General features: G+C 46.2%; 2 protein-coding genes across 4 annotated transcripts; one reads left to right on the forward strand and one right to left on the reverse strand.

The window, feature by feature from the left end:
* Positions 1-473: 473 nt before the first annotated feature.
* Positions 474-1,718, reverse strand: LOC144488543 (uncharacterized). The gene has a single exon (XM_078206601.1). The coding sequence runs from the start codon at positions 1,707-1,709 to the stop codon at positions 474-476; it is 1,236 nt and encodes a 411-aa protein (XP_078062727.1). The 5' UTR covers positions 1,710-1,718.
* Positions 1,719-12,038: 10,320 nt separating this feature from the next.
* Positions 12,039-20,177, forward strand: LOC144488544 (uncharacterized). 3 transcript variants are annotated; one of them, XM_078206603.1, is made up of 4 exons: positions 12,039-12,133; positions 12,509-12,596; positions 15,317-15,553; positions 18,649-20,171. In XM_078206603.1, exon 4 carries the CDS (start codon positions 18,986-18,988, stop codon positions 19,490-19,492), a length of 507 nt encoding a protein of 168 aa, XP_078062729.1. In that variant the 5' UTR covers positions 12,039-12,133; positions 12,509-12,596; positions 15,317-15,553; positions 18,649-18,985; the 3' UTR covers positions 19,493-20,171. The 3 variants fall into 3 exon arrangements, with proteins under 3 accessions (XP_078062729.1, XP_078062728.1, XP_078062730.1); XM_078206602.1 differs by lacking the exon at positions 15,317-15,553 and having other exon boundaries at positions 18,649-20,177; XM_078206604.1 differs by lacking the exons at positions 12,039-12,133; positions 12,509-12,596; positions 15,317-15,553 and adding an exon at positions 17,010-17,131.
* Positions 20,178-20,398: the final 221 nt, after the last annotated feature.

Here is a 20,398-nt window from a genome sequence, read left to right on the forward strand (position 1 = left end):
GGCTAGTGGAAAGGAGGGAATCTCGAACCATAGAAACATAGAATTCATAGGGTGCCATTCAGCCCGTCAAATATGTACCAACTCTTCAAAAGAGCATCCCACCCAGGCACTCACTTGTACCCAATCCCCATAACTCCGTGCAGTTTCCAATTGTCAATCCACCAACCTGCAAATCTTTGGGAGCAATTTCGCATGACTAATCCACATAACCTTATCGGATTGTCTCAATCTTACTGACAAATAAGCTCCATGAGCTCCTCACACTTGTTGGAGGTGAGGATGGAGGAGACAGCGGAGATGGTCCTTCAAAGGAACTAACTTGTGTTTGCGATATTAAAAAGATTCAACACACAGAGTTTGACACAAAGCTGATTTATTTTATCTCTATCCAGCATATTAACACCTCTAACTGGCCTGTAGCATATTACCACCAGCAGAAAACAGATCCCAAGGAACATGGTGTCTGGATGTGACTAACAGCAAAATCCAACTCCTGGAGTCACTTGTGAACTTGGTAGTGTCTCAGTAGGTTGGATGACTGAGTGAATTCCTTCCCACACATGATGCAAGTGGAGGGTCTCTCCCCAGTGTGAACTCGCTGGTTTGAAATGAGGTGGGATGTTCCCAGAAATTTTATGGCACTTCCTGTAGTCTGTGCATTTATTTTTTTCCTCACTGTGAACTCGCTGGTGTGTCAGCAGACTGGATGACTGAGTGAACCCCTTCCCACATTCAGTGCAGATGAATGGCCTCTCCCCAGTGTGAATCCTCTGGTGTTTAGAGAGTTGAGATGATTGCTTGAACCCAGTCCCGCAGTAAGAGCACCTGAACGGTCTCTCATCAGTGTGAACACGTTGATGGAGCATCAGTTCCCCAGAACTTTTATAGCATTTCCCACAGTCTGTACATTTAAAAGGTCTCTCTTCAGTGTGAACTAGCTGGTGTCTTAGCAAGGTTGATGACTGCGTGAATCCCTTACCACATTTAATGCAAATGAACGGTCTCTCCCCAGTGTGAATCCGCTGGTGTTCAGTGAGGCCTGATGATTTCCTGAACCCAGTCCCACAGTGAGAGCACCTGAATGGTCTCTCATCAGTGTGAACACGTTGATGGTGCATCAGTTCCCCAGAACTTTTATAGCATTTCCCACAGTCTGGACATTTAAAAGGTCTCTCATCAGTGTGAACACGTTGATGGGACATCAGTTCCCCAGAACCTTTATAGCACTTCCCACAGTCCAGGCACTTAAAAGGTTTCTCCTCAGTATGGACACGTTGGTGACGCATTAGTTCCCCAGAACTTTTATAGCACTTTACACAATCTGAGCATTTAAAAGGTCTCCCGTCAGTGTGAACACGTTGATGGGACATCAGATCGCCAAAACCTTTACAGCACTTCCCACAGTTTGAGCATTTAAAAGGTCTCTCGTCAGTGTGAACTCGCTGGTGTCTCAGCAGGTGGGATGACTGGGTGAATCCTTTCCTACACACAGAGCATGTGAATGGTCTCTCTCCGGTGTGACTGCGTCGATGAGTTTCCAGGTCAGATGGGTGATTGAATCCCTTCTCACAGTCTCCACATTTCCACGGTTTCTCCCTGTCGTGACTGCATTTATGTTTTAACAGGCCGGATGATTGGCTGAAGCCTTGTCCACACACAGAACATGTATACAGTTTCTCCCCACTGTGAACAGTGCTTTTTCTTTCCATATTCAAAATTCTATGCTATTCAGGTTGAGATGAAGTGGGAGAGGACATCAGATCCTAATGTGATCTTTGGTTTAAGTTTCTTGACCACAATCCTCCCCTTCTAATTTTAAATTTTGAGCAATATCTACAAGGGAATGGCAGGGCTGGTACGATGGCACAGTGGTGAGCACTGCTGCCTCACAGGGCCAGGGACGCAGGTTCAATTCCAGCCTCACGTCACTGTATGTGTGGAGTTTGCACATTCTCCCTGTGTCTGCGTGGGTTTCCTGTGGGTTCTCCGATTTCCTCCCACAGTCCGAAGATGTGCGGGTTAGCTGGATTGGCCATGCTAAATTGACCCTAGTGACAGGGGATTAGCAGGGTAAATATGTGGGGGTATGGGGATAGGGTCTGGGGTGAGATTGTGGTCGGTGCAGGCTCAATGGGCTGAATGGCCTCCTTCTGCACTGTAGGATTCTATGATTCTGGGAAGAAAGTTTACACAGTGAGTGGTTATGACATAGAGCTCAATGTTCACACTCAAAGATGATAATATCAAGCGACAATGTATGATTTTTATGTGATACTTGTTTCAAATCTTCTGCAAATCTTCTTCGAAGCTCCTGTGAAAGTTTTGCAAAAGTCAACAGTATTAGTCAAGGATAGAAATGAAGAGACAAACATTTCTCTTGTTTTAGTTTGCCGAATCCATCGGCAAACTAAAGTTTGCCGAATCCATCACTGTCAGTCTAGGATAGAAAATCGTCACGTTTTCTCCTCCTGTTACTGGGTTCAGGATGGTTGCTCGTCGGAAAATGGGGATGAGGAGCATATCAGCCATGATTGAATGGCGGAGCGGACTCGATGGGCCGAATGGCCTAATTCTGCTCCTATATCTTATAAACTCATGCTCTCTACAGCACGGTGGCAGTTGTCATTGTCAGCAGCCCCACAATTCGAGGATGACGTTGACTCAGGGTTGTAAGTTTCTGCCAACTGAGTCGCATATCTTTGGACACATGGCACAAGAAGTCCCATGAGGTAGTGGGATCTGGAAAACAGGATTTATTTCCCTTTCTTTCCTTCTCTGCCACCGCTCTGCCTCATCAATAAGACATTGGGACTCAGAGGGTTGATGCAGTTTGATGGACAAGTTGTCTCCATTCTGAACAATGGGGAACAAGCCCCTCCCACTCATTGACAACATTGCCCCCTACAAACATGGCGGCCGTACCTCCCTGTGACTGCACATTGCCCCCAATAAAGAGGACGGCCGTTAACACAAGCCGATCACGAGGAGCTGTTCTCGCTCTCGATGTGAATGGAAACAGATTGGGTTTGTTTTGGGGTTTGGCGGTGACACAGTTTGTTTAAGAAACCTCTCCACCTCCGGCCCGATCTCTCGCTCCCTCCATTCCGCCATCATCCGTCTTACCAATTCTGCAGCTGAAAGTTAATCCGCTCTCCATCGCCATTACCCTCAGTGCGCATGCTTCAGTCACAGCCCGGCCCCGCCCCTCATTCACTCCGATTGGTTGGGGGACCCGCCGCTCCCGCTCGGTCCTCCAGCCCCGCCCCTCTTTCGATTGGTCCGGAGCTGCTGTCAATCAGTGCCCGGGCATTGTGATGTGGAGCATGCGCAGTGTCATTGCTGTCCTTGGCGCTTGTTTGTCCCGGAGAAGCGGAGTCAGCGTTAGGCGGTGGCTGGGAGGATTTGGAAACACTTTGTGGATCCGCAAACCCTTCAGAATCATTGTCAGCTCCCTGGTTTGCAGCTGCGGGGCTTCTCCCTCCCTCCCTCCCGGGAACAGGCCCAGGTTAACGGCCCCATCCTGGCTCAGCCACTGGAGGATGGTTCACATCAGAGGATGGGGGAGGGGGACAATAAATAAGAGGTTACACTTTGGCCTCAAATCAATGAGGACTCTGATCTCTGGGAAGGAAGGAAACCCTGGGAGGTGGGCGGGGAGGATTCACAAACACCCGCTGGAGGCCCCAACACCCCCAATAAGACCCATTGGTTTTATTGTCAGTCTGCAGACAGGAGCTGCAGAACTGAACCCAGACAGAGGAGAGGGAGGGAGAAAACTGGGAGTGGAGGAAAGAAATGGTGAGATGGGTTTGGATTTCAGCCCAGGGAGGAGGGAGAGTGTGTGGGACAGGGATTCACAGATTTGGGGGAACGAGAGAGGAAGAAATGTTCCAGAGAAACTAGAATTGTCTGTTCAGAATTTCTATCTGGATTGACAGTGATGACTTTTGTAAATTTCTTTTACAGGTGAGGTGAGGAAACATTACATCAAAATCAGACAGAGTCTCGCTTCATTGGGACCTGAATATCCTCAAACTTTGAACGTGGAAGGAGAAATGTTTGTTTGTTCTGCCTGGAGGAGAAGATTTCAAACATCAGTGTGACTGGAAAAGCCAAGACATACACACACGCACCCAAGTGAGAGTGTTCCAGTGAACTAACTGTGGAAAGAGCTTTATCCAGTTACGAAGCCTGAAAAAACATCACACCATTCACAGCGAGGAGAAACTATACGCGTGTTCTGTGTGTGGACGAGGCATCAACTGATCATCCAACCTGGAGAGACACAAGGACACTGGCACCATGGAAATGTGGGGACTGTGGGAAAGGATTCAGTTACCCTTCCCTGCTGGAAAACCATTGGCGCAGTCACACTGGGGAGAGACCGTTCACCTGTTCTGTCTGTGGGGAGGGATTCATTCAGTCATCTGGCCTTTGGTCTCACCAGAGAATTCACACTGAGGAAAAGCCATTCATCTGCACTTCCTGTGGGAAGAGGTTCAGGCATTCTTCAGCACTCACTGTGCACCAACGCACTCACACCGGGGAGAGACCATTCATCTGCTCCGTGTGTGGGAAGGGATTCACTCAGTCATTCCACCTGCTGTCACACCAGCGAGTTCATACTGGGGAGAGGCCGTTCACCTGCTCCGACTGTGGAAAGGGATTCCATAGAACCATAGAAACCCTACAGTGCAGAAAGAGGCCATTTGGCCCATCGAGTCTGCACCGACCACAATTCCACCCAGGCCCTACCCCCATATCCCTATATATTTACCCACTAATCCCTCTAACCAACGCATCTCAGGACACTAAGGGGCAATTTTAGCATAGCCAATCAACCTAACCTGCACATCTTTGGAGTGTGGGAGGAAACCGGAGCACCTGGAGGAAACCCACGCAGACACGAGGAGAATGTGCAAATTCCACACAGACAGTGACCCAAGCTGGGAATCGAACCCAGGTCCCTGGAGCTGTGAAGCAGCAGTGCTAACCACTACCGCTACCGTGCCGCCGTGATTCACTCGGTCATCCCACTTACTGTCTTACCAGCAAGTTCACATTGAGGAGAAGCCATTCAGCTGCACTGACTGTGGACGGAGTTTCAGACAGGCATCCTCCCTCATTGCACACCAGCGAATTCACACTGGGGAGAGACCGTTTACTTGCTTTGTGTTTGGAAAGGGATTCACAGCTTTACCCACGCTGCTGAGACACCAGAAAATTCACACTGAAGAGAAGCCGTTCAGCTGCACTGACTGTGGAAAGAATTTCAGGCAGTCATCCAACCTCACTGCTCACCGACGCACTCACACTGCAGAAAGACCATTCATGTGCTCCGTGTGTGGGAAGGGATTCAATCGGTCATCCAACCTCTCTGCTCACCAGCGAGTTCACACAGGGGACAGGCCATTCGCTTGCTCCGTGTGTGGGAAGGGATTCGCAAAGTCTTTCAACCTGCTGGCTCACCAATGCACTCACACTAAGAGGCCATGCAACTGCTCTGTGTGTGGGAAGGGATTCACTCAGTCGCAATGACTATTGAGACTTCAAGTTCACAAGTGACTGCAGGGGTTGGATTTTGCTGTTTTTGCTGCTGTTCAGTATTGACAGTCTGACAATATTTTATTTCTGCTGATGTTAACAAATCACATAACTGGCTGGAATTTATTATTCTGGAGATGTCACTGATTTTCAGGGTTGCAATGTCACTTTTTAAAAGCACCATCTTAATTCCCCCTTAATTGAAGAACTTTCAACAGGAACCTGTTTGGAATAAAATTATGAACTTTTGCTTCAATTCTAAATTGATTCTTGGTTCAAAATCTACAATTCAGTATCTGAAAGATCCATCGGTAGGGTTCAAAGTATTTCTTTTCAATGCTTTTGTTGGGATTTTCTCGAGAGCTACTCTTTGATTTTAAGGGCTATTTTTTGGTTTCCAGGGGATCCTTTTCCATTCTCAGTAACTCCTTTATTTAGTGATGTAGTCACGTAGTAACATTACCTTCTGTGTGTGTGTTGAATATCTTTTGAGTTCGCTTCTTTAGGTAAGCTAGCACAAATACCAAAGACTGTGTGTATATTAAATCTTTTCAATTGTAATCTATAAATAAGATTTTTTTGTTAATTTATTTTAAAAATAAATGAGATTTTGGAAATCGACTATAGGACTATTTGACACAAGGTAACTGAATCGGGGCAGACTGTTTATTGGATCAGACCGTGGAGCAGGAAAAAAACTCACCCGATTCTCAACTTCATTGTGTGTGGATTTACATTAATAACCCATCAATAACCTCACTCCACCAGCTGAGATCAGCTCTGACCGGGGATTCTGTATGTTGTCTGTGAGCGGTAAACTGCAAATAAAAGCAGTTTACAATATGAACCTGGATGAATGTATCTCAATTTCTATGTGATGACCCAAGTGATTGGTAGGTAAGTTCAGAATACCTGATTACTCAAATTCCTGAGCTGTACACCCCACCTACTGAGATATATAAAAATAATGTTCAGCAGAATGGGGAAAGCTCTGTGTTGTCAATGGTTGGATCATTCCTTTTGAGGTTCACATTGCTATGAAACTAGTTTTATAGCAGGAAGACACAACTCCTCCACACATCACAGACGGGCTGCTGAGTCAGTGACCTTCCTTTCTCAAAATAGGTGGCAAAGCTGTTCCTCCAATTTGAGACTCCGTCTCTGCAGATGTAGCAACATCCGGAGAGACAGAATCTGCGATTGGAGGAGATGGTCCTCGCAGTTTCTGTCTCTCCCATGTACAGGGTGATTTTTCTTCCAGTAGTTCCTCCTATGACAGAATTTCCACGGCCGTTTTGAGGGTGAATTAACCCTCCACAGCCATGTATTTTGAATCCTGGTTCTGAAATATTCTCACTCTGGGCTTCAGGCTTCCAGGCGTAATACACAGATTTAGATCTTACCACCGAACACCAATTCATATCCTCATCTGAGTCCCAGATTTAAATGTGGTTGTCCAAACCAGAAAACATATATAATTTGACTCTTTTTAAACCTGATTCACCATACCTGCCACACTAACTACAAGAGATTGTTTTTGGGATCAGTTGTTCCATTGAAGTCTGGGTTGTTCTCAATGATGACAGTTTTAACCTTCTCCATAACCTGTCCTAACCCTTCTGCCCTCCAGGGGCTCTGTTTTTCTGATGGTGACATTCCCTGCTTACCCAGTCAGCCCTTGAATTGTTTGTGAATCCAGTCACATGTCGGTTAGACTGGATCAGGGCGGCAGATTTCCTTCCTTAAAGGGCATTAGAGAACCAGATGTGTTTTTACAACAATTGATTCATGTTGCATCAATATTTTTATTGAAACGTGGTGGGATTCAAACCCAGGTCCCAAAATCATTATAATAAAAACAGAAAATACTGGATAAACTCAGCAGGTCTGTTTTATTCAGAATTCCAGCATCTGCAGGACTTTGCTTTATCTCAAAATCATTACCCTGGATTATCCTCCAGCTCCAGAATCCCACAACTCTCTGTATTTCCCAGGAGGGGGGTGGGGGAAAGAAAGTGTTTTTCTCATAAATGTTGGCCAGAGGAGGAAGTTTGAGTCTGTGTGTGAAGTTTGAGTCTGTGTGTGAAGCTAAAAACAAAAGCTGTGCTGTTTCAAATCAAACTGCGGGACTTGGAGGAAAATATTGGAATCTATCATTCAGGAAGTGATAACAATACAATTAGAAAATTAGAACATGATTGGACAAAGTCAACATTGGTTTATGAAAGAATTTGACAAATCGAGTAGAATTTGTTGAGGATGTAACTAACAGGTTAGATAAAGGGGAACGAGAGAATATTGTATGATTGAATTTCTAAAAGCCATTTGATAAGGTGCCATACACAAGGTTGTTGCACAGGATAAGGGCTCAGGTCATTGGGGGTGAAATATTAGCATTGGTAAAGGAGTTGTTAAAGGACAAAGAGAAGGGATTGATGTGTCATTTTCAGGTCGGCAGGTTCTTATAATGGGGACAGCACAAGAAGCAGGACAGGAGTTTATTAACAATCCATATTCATGACTTATTTCAAGAGACCAAGTCCAATGTATTCAAGTTTCCCGATGGGAGATTGTCTCAGGGCAAACAACATCAAGGTGGTCAATACAAACGACACACGGACCCCGTAAAATATATCCTCACAAACTTCTGCACTGCGGACCACCTCTCTGGGGAAAACACTGTGGTGACCGGCACATGTGGGGGCAGCACTGAAATTTGGTTCAGTTTCAAGGACCATCATCACCAAACTCTCAACATCCGAGTTATCCAGAGGAAGATCAGAAGTGGAGCAGCAGCAGAGGAAGACCAGAGGTGGAGCGGAGCCACAGAGCTCCCCCCATCCCCCTTGAGCACTAACAACAACATCATGAACTGCCAGTTCTGTGGATGTCCATGTCGATCCCACATCGGACTCTCCCATCAGGAGAGGATCCACAGAAAACAACAAAATCACTGACAGCTTGGACACACTTGAACCATGAGGAGTCTACCCCAACGTTTTCCCTGTTCTCTGGATGGGGTCACTATACTCTGTCTGTATTATTGCAGTGCTATTAATACAGTCAGTAAAAGACAATCTGTTGTTGGGAATTTGATTATCTGATGTCTGAAACCATAAGATTCAATATTTAGAGTCAACAAGATGAACAAGGAAACACATCAGGGACCAATACTCCAGCGAGATATTCACAGGAGAAAGTCATCGAGTAGACAGAACAGAGAAAAATCCCAACTTAGTTAGGCCGCACTTGGAATATAGTGTTCAATTCTGGTCGCCACGCTACCAGAAGGATGTGGAGGCTTTGGAGAGGGTACAGAAAAGAGTCACCAGGATGTTGCCTGGTATGGAGGGCATTAGCTATGAGGAGAGGATGGAGAAACTTGGTTTGTTCTTACTAGAGTGACGGAGATTGAGGGCAGACCTGATAGAAGTCTACAAGATTATGAGATGCATGGACAGCGTGGATAGTCAGAAGCTTTTTCCCAGGGTGGAAGAGTCAATTACTCGGGGGCATAGGTTTAAGGTGTGAGGGGCAAGGTTTAAAAGAGATGTACGAGGCAGATTTTTTACACAGAGAGTGGTAGCTTCCTGGAACTCGTTGCCGGGGGAGGTAGTGGAAGCGGATACAGTAGTGACTGTTAAGGGGCATTTTGACAAGTACATGAATGAGATGGGAATAGGGGGATATGGTCCCCGGAAGGGTCGGGAGTTTTAGTTAAGTCGGGTAGCATGGTCGGTGCAGCCTTGGAGGGCCGAAGGGCCTGTTCCTGTGCTGTAATTTTCTTTGTTCTTTGTTGTTTGTAAGAAACCCTCCAATCATTTGTGAATATCTTTCAAATGCTAACAGGTTGCAACTCCCAGTTTCCATTATACTGAACCAATGGAAGGTGAGAGAGCGGTTATCCTGGAACTATTAAAAACACTAGCTAGATCACAGCTAGAGTACTCAGCACCATTCTAGTTAGGGGGTGGTTAGCCAGAGAGTGTGGCTCAGAAGATCCTAGTTCCTTAACAGAGATGTCAAGAACTAAGGGGCAGAGAGGTAAAGCAATTGGCAGAAGGATTAGAGAAGTGTGGAGATGTTTTCACCCAGAGGGTGGCAGGGAATCAAACTCACTCTCTGAAAGGGTGGTGGAGACAGAAATGTTCACATGCAAGAGGTATTCAGATATGGACTTGACATGCTGTGTCCTATAGGGTCATAACCTATACCTGGAAAGTGGGACTAAACTGGACAGCTCATTTTCATCTGGTACAGACATGATGGGCTGAATGGCAACCTGTGCAGTAAATTTCTCAGATTCTGTGATGACCATGATTTTATCCAAGCCAGGTCTCAGCCCAGTCATTTACTCCAAGTATTGATGTGATGGTTCAGTCACATTGTGCAAACGAGCTGCTGTGAAACAGTAATAACTAGAGGATTTTCGCAGTAATTTCACTGATTATTAACGTTAGCCTACTTGTGACCAATAAACTCTAACTTAACTTGTATTTATAGGAACAGAAGTAGGTAAATTTCAGCCCTTAGAGCCTGCTCCGCGATTCAATCAGATCATGGCTGATCTCTCCCTGGTCTCAAATCGACCTCCCCACTTGTTCCCCATATCTCCCATCCCTTTTTGTGTCAGAAATATATCTATCTCCTCCTTGAAACTATTCAACCATTCAGACTCCACCACGCTATGGGGCAGCAAGTTCCACAAATTTACCACTCTTGGAAAACTTCCCCCTTACATCTCGTTTAAACTTTCCCCCTCTCACTTTCAGCTGGGGATCTTTCATCGTGTGAGGTGAATGATAATCAGTACACTACAGACACACGTCACGGTCAGCATCTCAAAGGGACTGCAGACTATTCCAAACTGTGTCGTCATGCTGTAGTTCGTGACCTTGATTTGCAGAGATAGAATTCGGACTGGATATTTTGGAATGTTGGAGAGACATTGATCTAACAATAGAATCGTGAAATAACAGCTCATGAGGAGACACATCATGTCTGTGCTAGCTTATTTTCAAACAGTTATACAATTAGTCCTAATATCATTCCCTTTCATAAAAACGTGCATTATTTCTCCTTTCAAACGATTGTTCAATTCTCTTTCTGAAAAATCTGAGTTAACAAACAACAACATCGGAAGAGTTGCAGAAGCCTCTGCAGTATTCATGGACATTTTTAAAATTAACAAAGTTTCCTTGAATCAATAGAGTCAGGTGGGAATTCTCATACAGTTTTGGAAATAAAACTATTTGCAGTTATGCAGTTGATTTCGTACCTTTTCAAGGATCATAGAATCCTACAGTGCAGAAGAAGGCCATTCAGCCCAACGAGTCTGGACCAACCACAATCCCACCCACGCCCTATCTCCATAACCCCATGCATTAACCCTAGCTAGTCCCCCTGACAATTTTTAGCATGGCCAATCCACTTAACCCGCATATCTTTGAAGTGTGGGAGTAAACCAGAGCACCCAGAGGAAACCCACGCAGACACAGGGAGAATGTGCAAACTCTACACAGACAGTGACCCAAGCTGGGAATAGAACCCGGGTCCCAGGCGCTGTGAGACAGCAGTGCTAACCACTGTGCTGCCCCTCAATGTTGGTCTTGGAAATAGGGCAGTGCTGACTCAGTCAGTTCTGGAATGTAAGTGGTCAGTTATCCTATTGACAGCAGCACAGCCACACCAGAAAGAGACCATCTGGGTGGCACGGTAGCGCAGTGGTTAGCACTGCTGCTTCACAGCTCCAGGGTCCCGGGTTCGATTCCTGGCTCGGGTCACTGTCTGTGTGGAGTTTGCACATTCTCCTCGTGTCTGTGTGGGTTTCCTCCGGGTGCTCCGGTTTCCTCCCACAGTCCAAAGATGTGCGGGCTAGGTTGATTGGCCAGGTTAAAAAAAAAAAATTGCCCCTTAGAGTCCTGGGATGCGTAGGTTAGAGGGATTAGCGGGTAAAAATATGTGGGGGTAGGGCCTGGGTGGGATTGCGGTCGGTGCAGACTCGATGGGCCGAATGGCCTCCTTCTGCACTGTAGGGTTTCTATGATTTCTATGAGATATGTTATGTGTGTAAATGGATTTATTCATTTTCCCCTTCTGTTAACATATTTAAAAGTTCAAAGGATTTGATCAACCATGAGTTCATTCTTATTGTCAAGTCCGTGTGTGTGTGTGTGTGTGTGTGTGTGTGTGTGTGGAGAGGGGGTGGATGGTAAATCAATCAGTTCGTTACACCAGCTGACACTCCAAGGAGTTCATCTTTAGGTGTAGACGTTTGTTCCGCTATTAAACTCAGGACAGAGCTGTTGACATTAGCTGCTGTATTAGTTATTTTCATTTTATACCTTGGTGCTTTGGCTTCAGTTGTAATTGAATCACAAAACATATTTTTTTAATGCAATAACATACTTCAATGGTGGCTATCTTACCCAGCATTCACAGTGAATCAGAATATGATCTATCCTTACAGCAAACTTTGCGCATGCGTACTGTAGATCCAAAGTGCATGCGCAGTGGATGTTGCTGCCGCAGTCGCGGGAAGGCGGTTATATCGGCTCCGGGTTTCCTGGGAAACGGCTTATTCTGGAGGGTAATGCAGGCGGTGGGGTGGATGGGGGGGGCTTCATAAGCATCCAGTGGAGACAGGAGAACCTGAATAATAACTGCTCAGTGCCGCGTTCCTACCATTCGGGGCCGCGACCGCAGATGCCTGAGTTTAGAGGCCCCGAGTTGATGGAGGCCATCTTTCTCGGGGCGATGGGCAATAGTGCGCATGCGCGGTTCTCCCTGTCAGCAGGAGGAGAGAATGTTGTGAATTTCTCTCCTGGACTGACAGGGATGGACTTTGGAAACTCCTTTTACAGGGAGTTAGAAGGGGAGGATTTACACACAGAAAACTCAACCCAAGAGAAATGTTTCTCGCTTAATTTCTATTCTTGACTGACAGTGATGATCTTTTTTACAGGAAATTTGACGACAAAATTTGAAGGGAAACTCAAACCAGACATCAGACCAAAACCTGCCAGAGTCACTCCATTCATCAGATCCTGATTGTAAGTGTGTCTGTAGAAAAAGATTCAAACATCTTTTGGGGAATAGGGATAGCCCAGGTAATTACCGACCGGTGAGTCTAACCTCAGTGGTTGGTAAGCTGATGGAGAAGATCCTGAGGGACAGGATATATGAGCATTGAGAGAGGTTTAGTATGCTCAAGAATACTCAGCATGGCTTTGTCAAGGGCAGATCGTGCCTTACGAGCCTGGTGGAGTTCTTCGAAAATGTGACTAAACACATTGACGAAGGGAAGGCGGTAGATGTGGTTTATATGGATTTTAGCAAGGCGTTCGATAAGGTCCCCCATGCAAGGCTTCTAGAAAAAGTGAGAGGGCATGGGATCCAAGGGGCTGCTGCCCGGTGGATCCAGAACTGGTTTTCCCAAAGGAGGCAGAGAGTGGGTATAGATGGGTCTTTTTCTAAATGGAGGTCGGTCACCAGTGGTGTGCCCCAGGGATCTGTTCTGGGAACCTTGCTGTTTGTCATTTTCATAAATGACCCGGATGAGGAAGCGGAGGGATGGGTTGGTAAGTTTGCCGACGACACAAAGGTTGGTGGGGTTGTGGATACTCTGGAGGGATGTCTGGAGGAAGTTACAGAGGGACATAGATAGGATGCAAGACTGGGCGGATAAGTGGCAGATGGACTTCAACCCAGATAAATGCGTCGTGGTCCATTTTGGTAGGTCAAATGGTGATGAAGGAGTACAATATAAAGGGAAAGACTCTTAGTACTGGAGAGGATCAGAAGGACCTTGGGGTCCGGGTCCATAGGACTCTGAAATCGGCCCCGCAGGTGGAGGAGGTGGTTAAGAAGGCGTATGGTGTGCTGGCCTTTATCAATCGAGGGATTGAGTTTAGGAGTCCGGGGATAATGATGCAGTTATATAAGACCCTCGTCAGACCACACTTGGAGTACTGTGCTCAGTTCTGGTCGCCTCACTATAGGAAGGATGTGGAAAAGATTGAAAGGGTGCAGAGGAGATTTACAAGGATGTTGCCTGGATTGAGTGGCATGCCTTATGAGGATAGGCTGAGGGAGCTCGGTCTTTTCTGCTTGGAGAGACGAAGGATGAGAGGAGACCTAATAGAGGTGTATAAGATGTTGAGAGGGATAGATCGGGTGGACTCTCAGAGGCTTTTTCCCAGGGTGGAAATGTCTGCTATGAGAGGACACAGGTTTAGGGTGCTGGGGGGTAGGTACAGGGGAGATGTTAGGGGTAAGTTTTTCACACAGAGGGTGGTGGGCGAGTGGAATCGGCTGCGGTCAGTGGTGGTGGAGGCAAACTCGATAGGGTCCTTTAAGAGACTCCTGGATGAGTACATGGAGCGTAATAGGATGGAGGGTTATAGGTAGGTGTAGAAGGTAGGGATGTGTTCGTCACAACTTGTGGGCTGAAGGGCCTGTTTGTGCTGTAGTTTTTCTATGTTTCTATGAGGTTGAGGGGAGATTTGACAGAAGTGGACAAGATTCGGACTGGTTTAGATAAGGTGGAAAAAGAAAAGCTGTTCCCATTAACTGATGGGACAAGGACGAAGGGGATGCAGATTTAAGGTTTTGGTTGAGAGAGGCAGGAGAGGATGCGAGGAAGAATATTTTTCCACAGCTAGTGGGAATAACCTTGAAAAGGGTAGAGGAAGCGGAGACAATAAACAATTTCAACAGGAAATTTAATGGGCACTTGGATGAATTTGATGAATTAAAGGGATGGAATTGGGCAATGGGATTTGTTGGATTCCTCTGCAGAGAGGTGACACTGAATCGATGGGCTGAATGGCCTCCTTCTCTGTACGAATCACTCCATGATCAAAACTGAACAATTCCAGTTTGTCCAATCTCTCTGAAGTCCCTCATCCCTGGTGCCATTCTCCTCAATCTGAGTGTATTTGATTGAACTCCTGCTGTTGTGTCCTGTATTGTTCCAGCTCTGACTGGCACACTCCATTCAATGGTTGGTGTTATTAACCCTTCAGGGTCACTTTGAGTTCTTAGTCCTTCCTGTTGAGAATGTTGAATTTGTGTCTCTGCAGATAGTTTTGCTGCCTCTGTTCTGTCCATCGCTGGGTGGGTACTTCAGTATTTCTACTTAAATCAGTTCTTTGTTTAACTGGATTACAAATAGGTGAGGAGGTTTTACTCACAGGGATAATCTCCGAACTGTGGCCCACTTTCCCAGGTTGTGGAAACACGATACTGCCCGCTCTGTCATTACCCAATATGAAATCTACATTACTAATGGGTAATTGGGGTTATTTTGACCTGTCAGAATTTCGTTCAGACCCCATGACTGTGAGATCCTCAGCTCCAGCCTGAGCCTCACTGCCTTCCAGCCCTGACTTTGGATAGGCCGACTGCATTTCCCCAGCCTGCTCCCGCAGCTTCACCTCAGCTCCTTCCAAGCTGACTGCTTCCTGCCACAAGGATAACTGCCTCTCACTCTGAGGTTCACTGGAGATTTCTCCCTCTGGCTTTGAGCCAGGTAAATCAACCCGCATTCTTCCCCCCTCACCAACTGCGAAAGAGAGACCGACTACACAAGACCAAATCTGTAACTGCCTTCAGTGAGAAACAGCCAGATACATTCAACAAATGAAATCTCTGATGGCCACAGCCCATCACTATGGCAACTTAGCCTGCAGATTCCACATTAAAACGTAAACTAAATGTCTTTTACCCTCTAAACAACCCTTTGATTCTGTGATCCATGTGAAATATATAGGTTTTCACAACCAACACTCAAAGACCATCAACTGGAGGCAAGTTGTGAGACCGCACAGTCCAGCAGAAAGAAACACTCCAATCCTCCCACTCCACTGTCAGAATGAACATGGTTCAGTCCTGGATGTGTTTAACTGCAGCAATAACAGCAGAATCCAACCCCTGTCATCACTTGTGAACTCGTTGGTGTCTCAGCAGCTGGGATGACTGAGTGAATCCCTTCCCACACATACAGCAGGTGAATGGTCTCTCCCCAGTGTGAACTCGTTGATGTACCCGCAGGTTGAATGACGTTCTAAATCTTTTTGTGCAGTGAGAGTAGCTGAACGGTCTCTCCTCAGTGTGAATGCGCTGGTGGACCCTAAGTACCTGAGAGCTTTTGAATCCGCTCCCACAGTCAGAACATTTAAACGGTCTCTCCGGGGTGTGAGCAAGATTGTGACTCAGCAGGTTGGGTAACTGAGTGAATCCCTTCCCACACACAGAGCAGGTGAATGGTCTCTCCCCAGTGTGACTGCGTCGATGAGTTTCCAGGTGAGATGGGAAACTGAATCCTTTCCCACAGTCCCCACATTTCCACGGTTTCTCCGTGGTGCGGGTGTCCTTGTGACTCCCCACGTTAGACCATCAATTAAGTCTGACACAGAACACAGGAATGATGTTCTCCCTGCTGAGAATGTTGAGATGCTTTTTTCAGTTGTGTCACTGGTTAAAGCTCTTTCTTCAGTCTGTGCACTGGAACACTCTCAGTCAGGTGTGTGTGTGTCTGTCCAGTCACACTGATGTTCAAAACCTTCTGAAGCAGACAGGACAGAGAAACATTTCTCCTTCTAGATTCAAAGGCCAATAGCATTCAGGTCCCAATGAATAGAGTGACGTTTAGTTTGAGATTTCTGCCTGTAAATCCTCACCTTCTCATATGCTGCAAAAAGAATTTACAAAATTCATCACTGTCAGCACAGGTTAGAAATTCAGAACAGCCAATTCCAGTTTCTATGGAACATTCTTTCCCCTCTCATTGCCCAAAAGCTGTAAATCTCCATCCCACACACTCTCCCTCCATTCTCACTCTGCTGTATCTAATATTCACCCTCCCAATTCTCCTGAAGGTGCTGATTGAGGCTGATTGACAGATCCATGCTCACTGCTTCCTGTCCTAGACACAGAGAGCTGAAAATCTCCATGCAGGCTGCCAGACAGATGTCTAAATTACTGGGCTAAAAATGTGTGGAATATACAGACTGGATTCACTTCCTTTCCCTTCAGTTGCTGCAAGTCTCCAATTTCCCCCAGAATGAGAAAAGAAATGGAAAGGGGGAAACATTGATTTCCTCCCAGATGTTGTCCAGAGGAGGGAGTTTCACTCTGAAGCTCATTGGACAACTTCCGCATTGTGATGTCACAATGGAGCTTTGCCTGAATCAACCAATAGGAATCACTGCGCTCCGCGGTGACGTCTCCGGGTTCCAGTGCGCAGGCCCGGGCGCGCGGACCCGGGAGCCCCGCCCCCACCCATTGTTCCCCTCCCCCTAAACCACATCGAGCCAAGCTTTCCAGCCAACCGGCTGACGGCTCCGGCCAGAGCGAGAAGCCGCTCGGTGATCTCCCCCTCCCACAGGCCCAGGACTGCGCATGTCCAAAGGAGAGGAGCAACTGCGCATGTGCGGGGTGCGCCTAACCTCCTGGCCTTCTTGCTGACGTGTTGACCAATGGGAAGAGTTGGAGGACCGGAAGGACCCTGGTCCTCCAGCCAATCAGAGGGCTTTATGTGAATGAAGATTGAGCTTCAGACAGACTGAAACTTCCTCCAGTATCTGTGAGTAAAACACTTTATTTTCTCATTCTTTCCATTTCTTTTCTCATTCTGGGTAAATTGGGAACTTCAAATTTTTAAAGTTTATTTATTAGTCACAAGTAAGGCTTACATTAACAGTGCAATGAAGTTATTGTGAAATTCCCCTATTTGCCACACTCTGGCGCCTGTTCGGGTCAATGACCAAACCAGCACATCTTTGGACTGTGGGAGAAATCCGGAACACCCGGAGGAAACCCATGCAAACACAGGGAGAACGTGCAGACTCCACACAGACAGTGGCCCAAGCCGCGAATCGAACCCGGGTCCCTTGCGCTGTGAGACAGCAGTGCTAACCACTGTACCACCGTGCCCACTTACAGCAAGTGAAGGGAAAGGAAGTGAATCCAGGGAGGCTGCAGACTCTGGAAAGGTTGGCCCAGGTTTCTCTCTCTGAAAGACATTGACATCCTTTGCTCCCTCAGCTTGACACGTTTATTTGTCTGGCTAAAAGGATGGTCTCTTTCCTGATGTTCACAATTAAAGGACTGGTTCAGCCAGTAGATGGCTGACATTTAAGTGGAAAGTAAATTAATATAGGACGAGATATATCTACTGTTGTTATATGGTACAGATTAGATATATTATTTGTGGTCCTGTAACAAAATACATTTATTATTTCTAGTCTTGTAATATAATGCTGTTGCTGTTATGTATTTCCAGTCATAGAGTCATTACAGCACAGAAGGAATCCATTTGGTAACTTGAGTCCATGCCGACTCTCTGTAGAACAATCCAGTCCCATTCCCCTCTATATTCCGTTCCCCTGCAAATTTATTTCCTTCAAGTACCCATCCAGGTTCATTTTTAAATAGAATCCATAGACTTGTAAGATGGAACTGTAGCTATGTTATATATTTTCGACTTCCCTCAGAGGGTTGTTATATTCCAGGTTGAATATATTCCAGGATGAGTTAGCCAGATTTGTGATTGACAATGGTGTCAAGGGTTATGGGCGACAGGTAGAAAGATGGAGAGAAAGCTAAAATGAGGAGAGATTTCTTCACTCAAGGATGTTGGGAAGCTTTGGAATTCTCAACCCCTGAGGACTGTGGAGCCTCAGTCATCAACTATTTTCAGGGGAGAGATTGATTGGTTTCTAGATATTGAAGATATCAGCGGACATGGGTTTAGTGTGGGGAGAATGATGCTGAGGTAGATGAACAAATTATCTCATTGAATAGTTTAAAAGGCTCGATGGGCCAAATGGCCGACTGCAGCTCCTATTTGTTATGGTCTCTGTGTCCAGGACAGGAAGTAGTGAGCATAGATCTGTCAATCAGCCTCAATCAGCACCTTCAGGAGAATTGGGAGGGTGAATATTAGATACAGCAGAGTGAGAATGGAGGGAGAGTGTGTGGGATGGAGATTTACCTTTGGGGGAATGAGAGAGGAAAGAATGTTTCATAGAAACTTTTAATAACTGTTCTGAATTTCTATCCTGCACTGACACTGCTGAATTTTGTAAATTCTTTTCACAGGATATTGAAAGAGGAATCACAGGCCGAAATCTCAAACGTCACGTCAGATCTGACAGAGTCATATTCCTTGGGAGCTGAATATCATCGGCCTTTGAATCTAGAAGGAGAAATGATTGTCCAGTCTGTCAATTTGAAAATATTTCAAACATCAGTGTGACTGGAAAAGCAGCAACACACTGCCACACTGGAGTGAGAGTGTTCCAGTGCACTGACTAAAGAGCTTTAACCAGTTACACAGCCTGAATAAATGTAACACCATTCCCAGCCCATAGAGACTGTACCCGTGTTCTGCTTCAACTGATTGTCCACCCAAGACAGAGGCAAGGACACCTGCACCATGGAGAAACCATGGAAATGTGGGGACTGTGGGAAGAGGTACAGATACCCATCAGAGCTGGAAGCTCATCGGCGCAGCCACACTGGGGAGAGACCGTTCACCTGCTCCCAGTGTGCGGAGGGATTCACTCAGTTATACTGCCTGCAGACACACGAACGAGTTCACACTGGGGAGAGACCGTTCACCTGCTCTCAGTGTGGGAAGGGATTCAGTCAGTCATCTCACCTGCAGTTACACCAGCGAGTTCACACTGGGGAGAGACCACACACCTGCTCTCAGTGTGGGAAGGGATTTCCTCAGTTATCTGACCTGCGTAGACACCAGCGTGTTCACACTGGGGAGAGACCACACACCTGCTCTCAGTGTGGGAAGGGATTTATTCAGTTATCTGACCTACGGAGACACCAGCGAGTTCACACTGGGGAGAGGCCGTTCACCTGCTCTCAGTGTGGGAAGGGATTCAGAGTTTCATCCCACCTGCTGAGACACCAGCAAGTTCACAAGTGATTCCAGGGGTTGGATTCTGCTGTCATTGTTTCTGCTCTCAGTTACATCCAGGACTGCATTTTGTTCATTCTCACAGTTGGTCAATGGGGAGGGTCAGAGGGTTTCTTTCTGCAGGACTGGCCGGTCTCATGACTTTGCCTCCAGTGGGCTGATGCTCTGAGTCTTGTTGCGATACCCGGTTTCAGATTTAGCAAGGATCACAGAGTGATAGAGTGTGAGGAAGTTCAGAGATATTTAGTCAGCATTTCTGTTTGAAATGCCCCAAATGCCCATCCAATTTCCTTTGTAATTGTTTATTGTCTCCACTTCCTCCACCCTCGTAGGCAGCGAGTTCCAGGTCATTACCATTCGCTGCATATTCTTCTTCCTCACATTCCCCCCACCCCCTCCGCGCCTCTGATCCAGAACCTTAAATCTGCGGCCCCCTCTTCCTTGTCCCATCAGCTAATGGGAACAGCTTTTCTTTGTCCACCTTATCTAAACCTGTCAGAATCTTGTCCACCTCTATCAAATCTCCCCTCAACCTCCTTTGCTCCAAGAGGAACAACCCCAGCCTGACATTGACAATAAAGAACAAACTAACAGAATATGTTAATACCTGAAATCAAATGGGAATGTTTAATTTCTGTTTTAAAGATATTGTGGATATATTGTCCTGGACAATAAAGGAATTGGAATAACTCACCTTGGGTGTGGTTGAATGGAATATATCAATCTGGTATCCACCTACAGTCCAGTGAATGTCTGGAATGTGTTGATGGGATGAATAAGTTGATCACTTTCTCTGGGAGATATTTACAACTTTGTCCATGAACTTTGTTTTAGAAAAATCCACATTTGAAAGCCCGGCCACTACATGAAATATCAGCACCATAACAGGGGAGATAAGAAAGACAGACACTCACT

The sequence above is a fragment of the Mustelus asterias genome, unplaced genomic scaffold (genome assembly GCF_964213995.1).
Source record: "Mustelus asterias unplaced genomic scaffold, sMusAst1.hap1.1 HAP1_SCAFFOLD_1653, whole genome shotgun sequence".
Taxonomy (NCBI): Eukaryota; Metazoa; Chordata; class Chondrichthyes; order Carcharhiniformes; family Triakidae; genus Mustelus; species Mustelus asterias.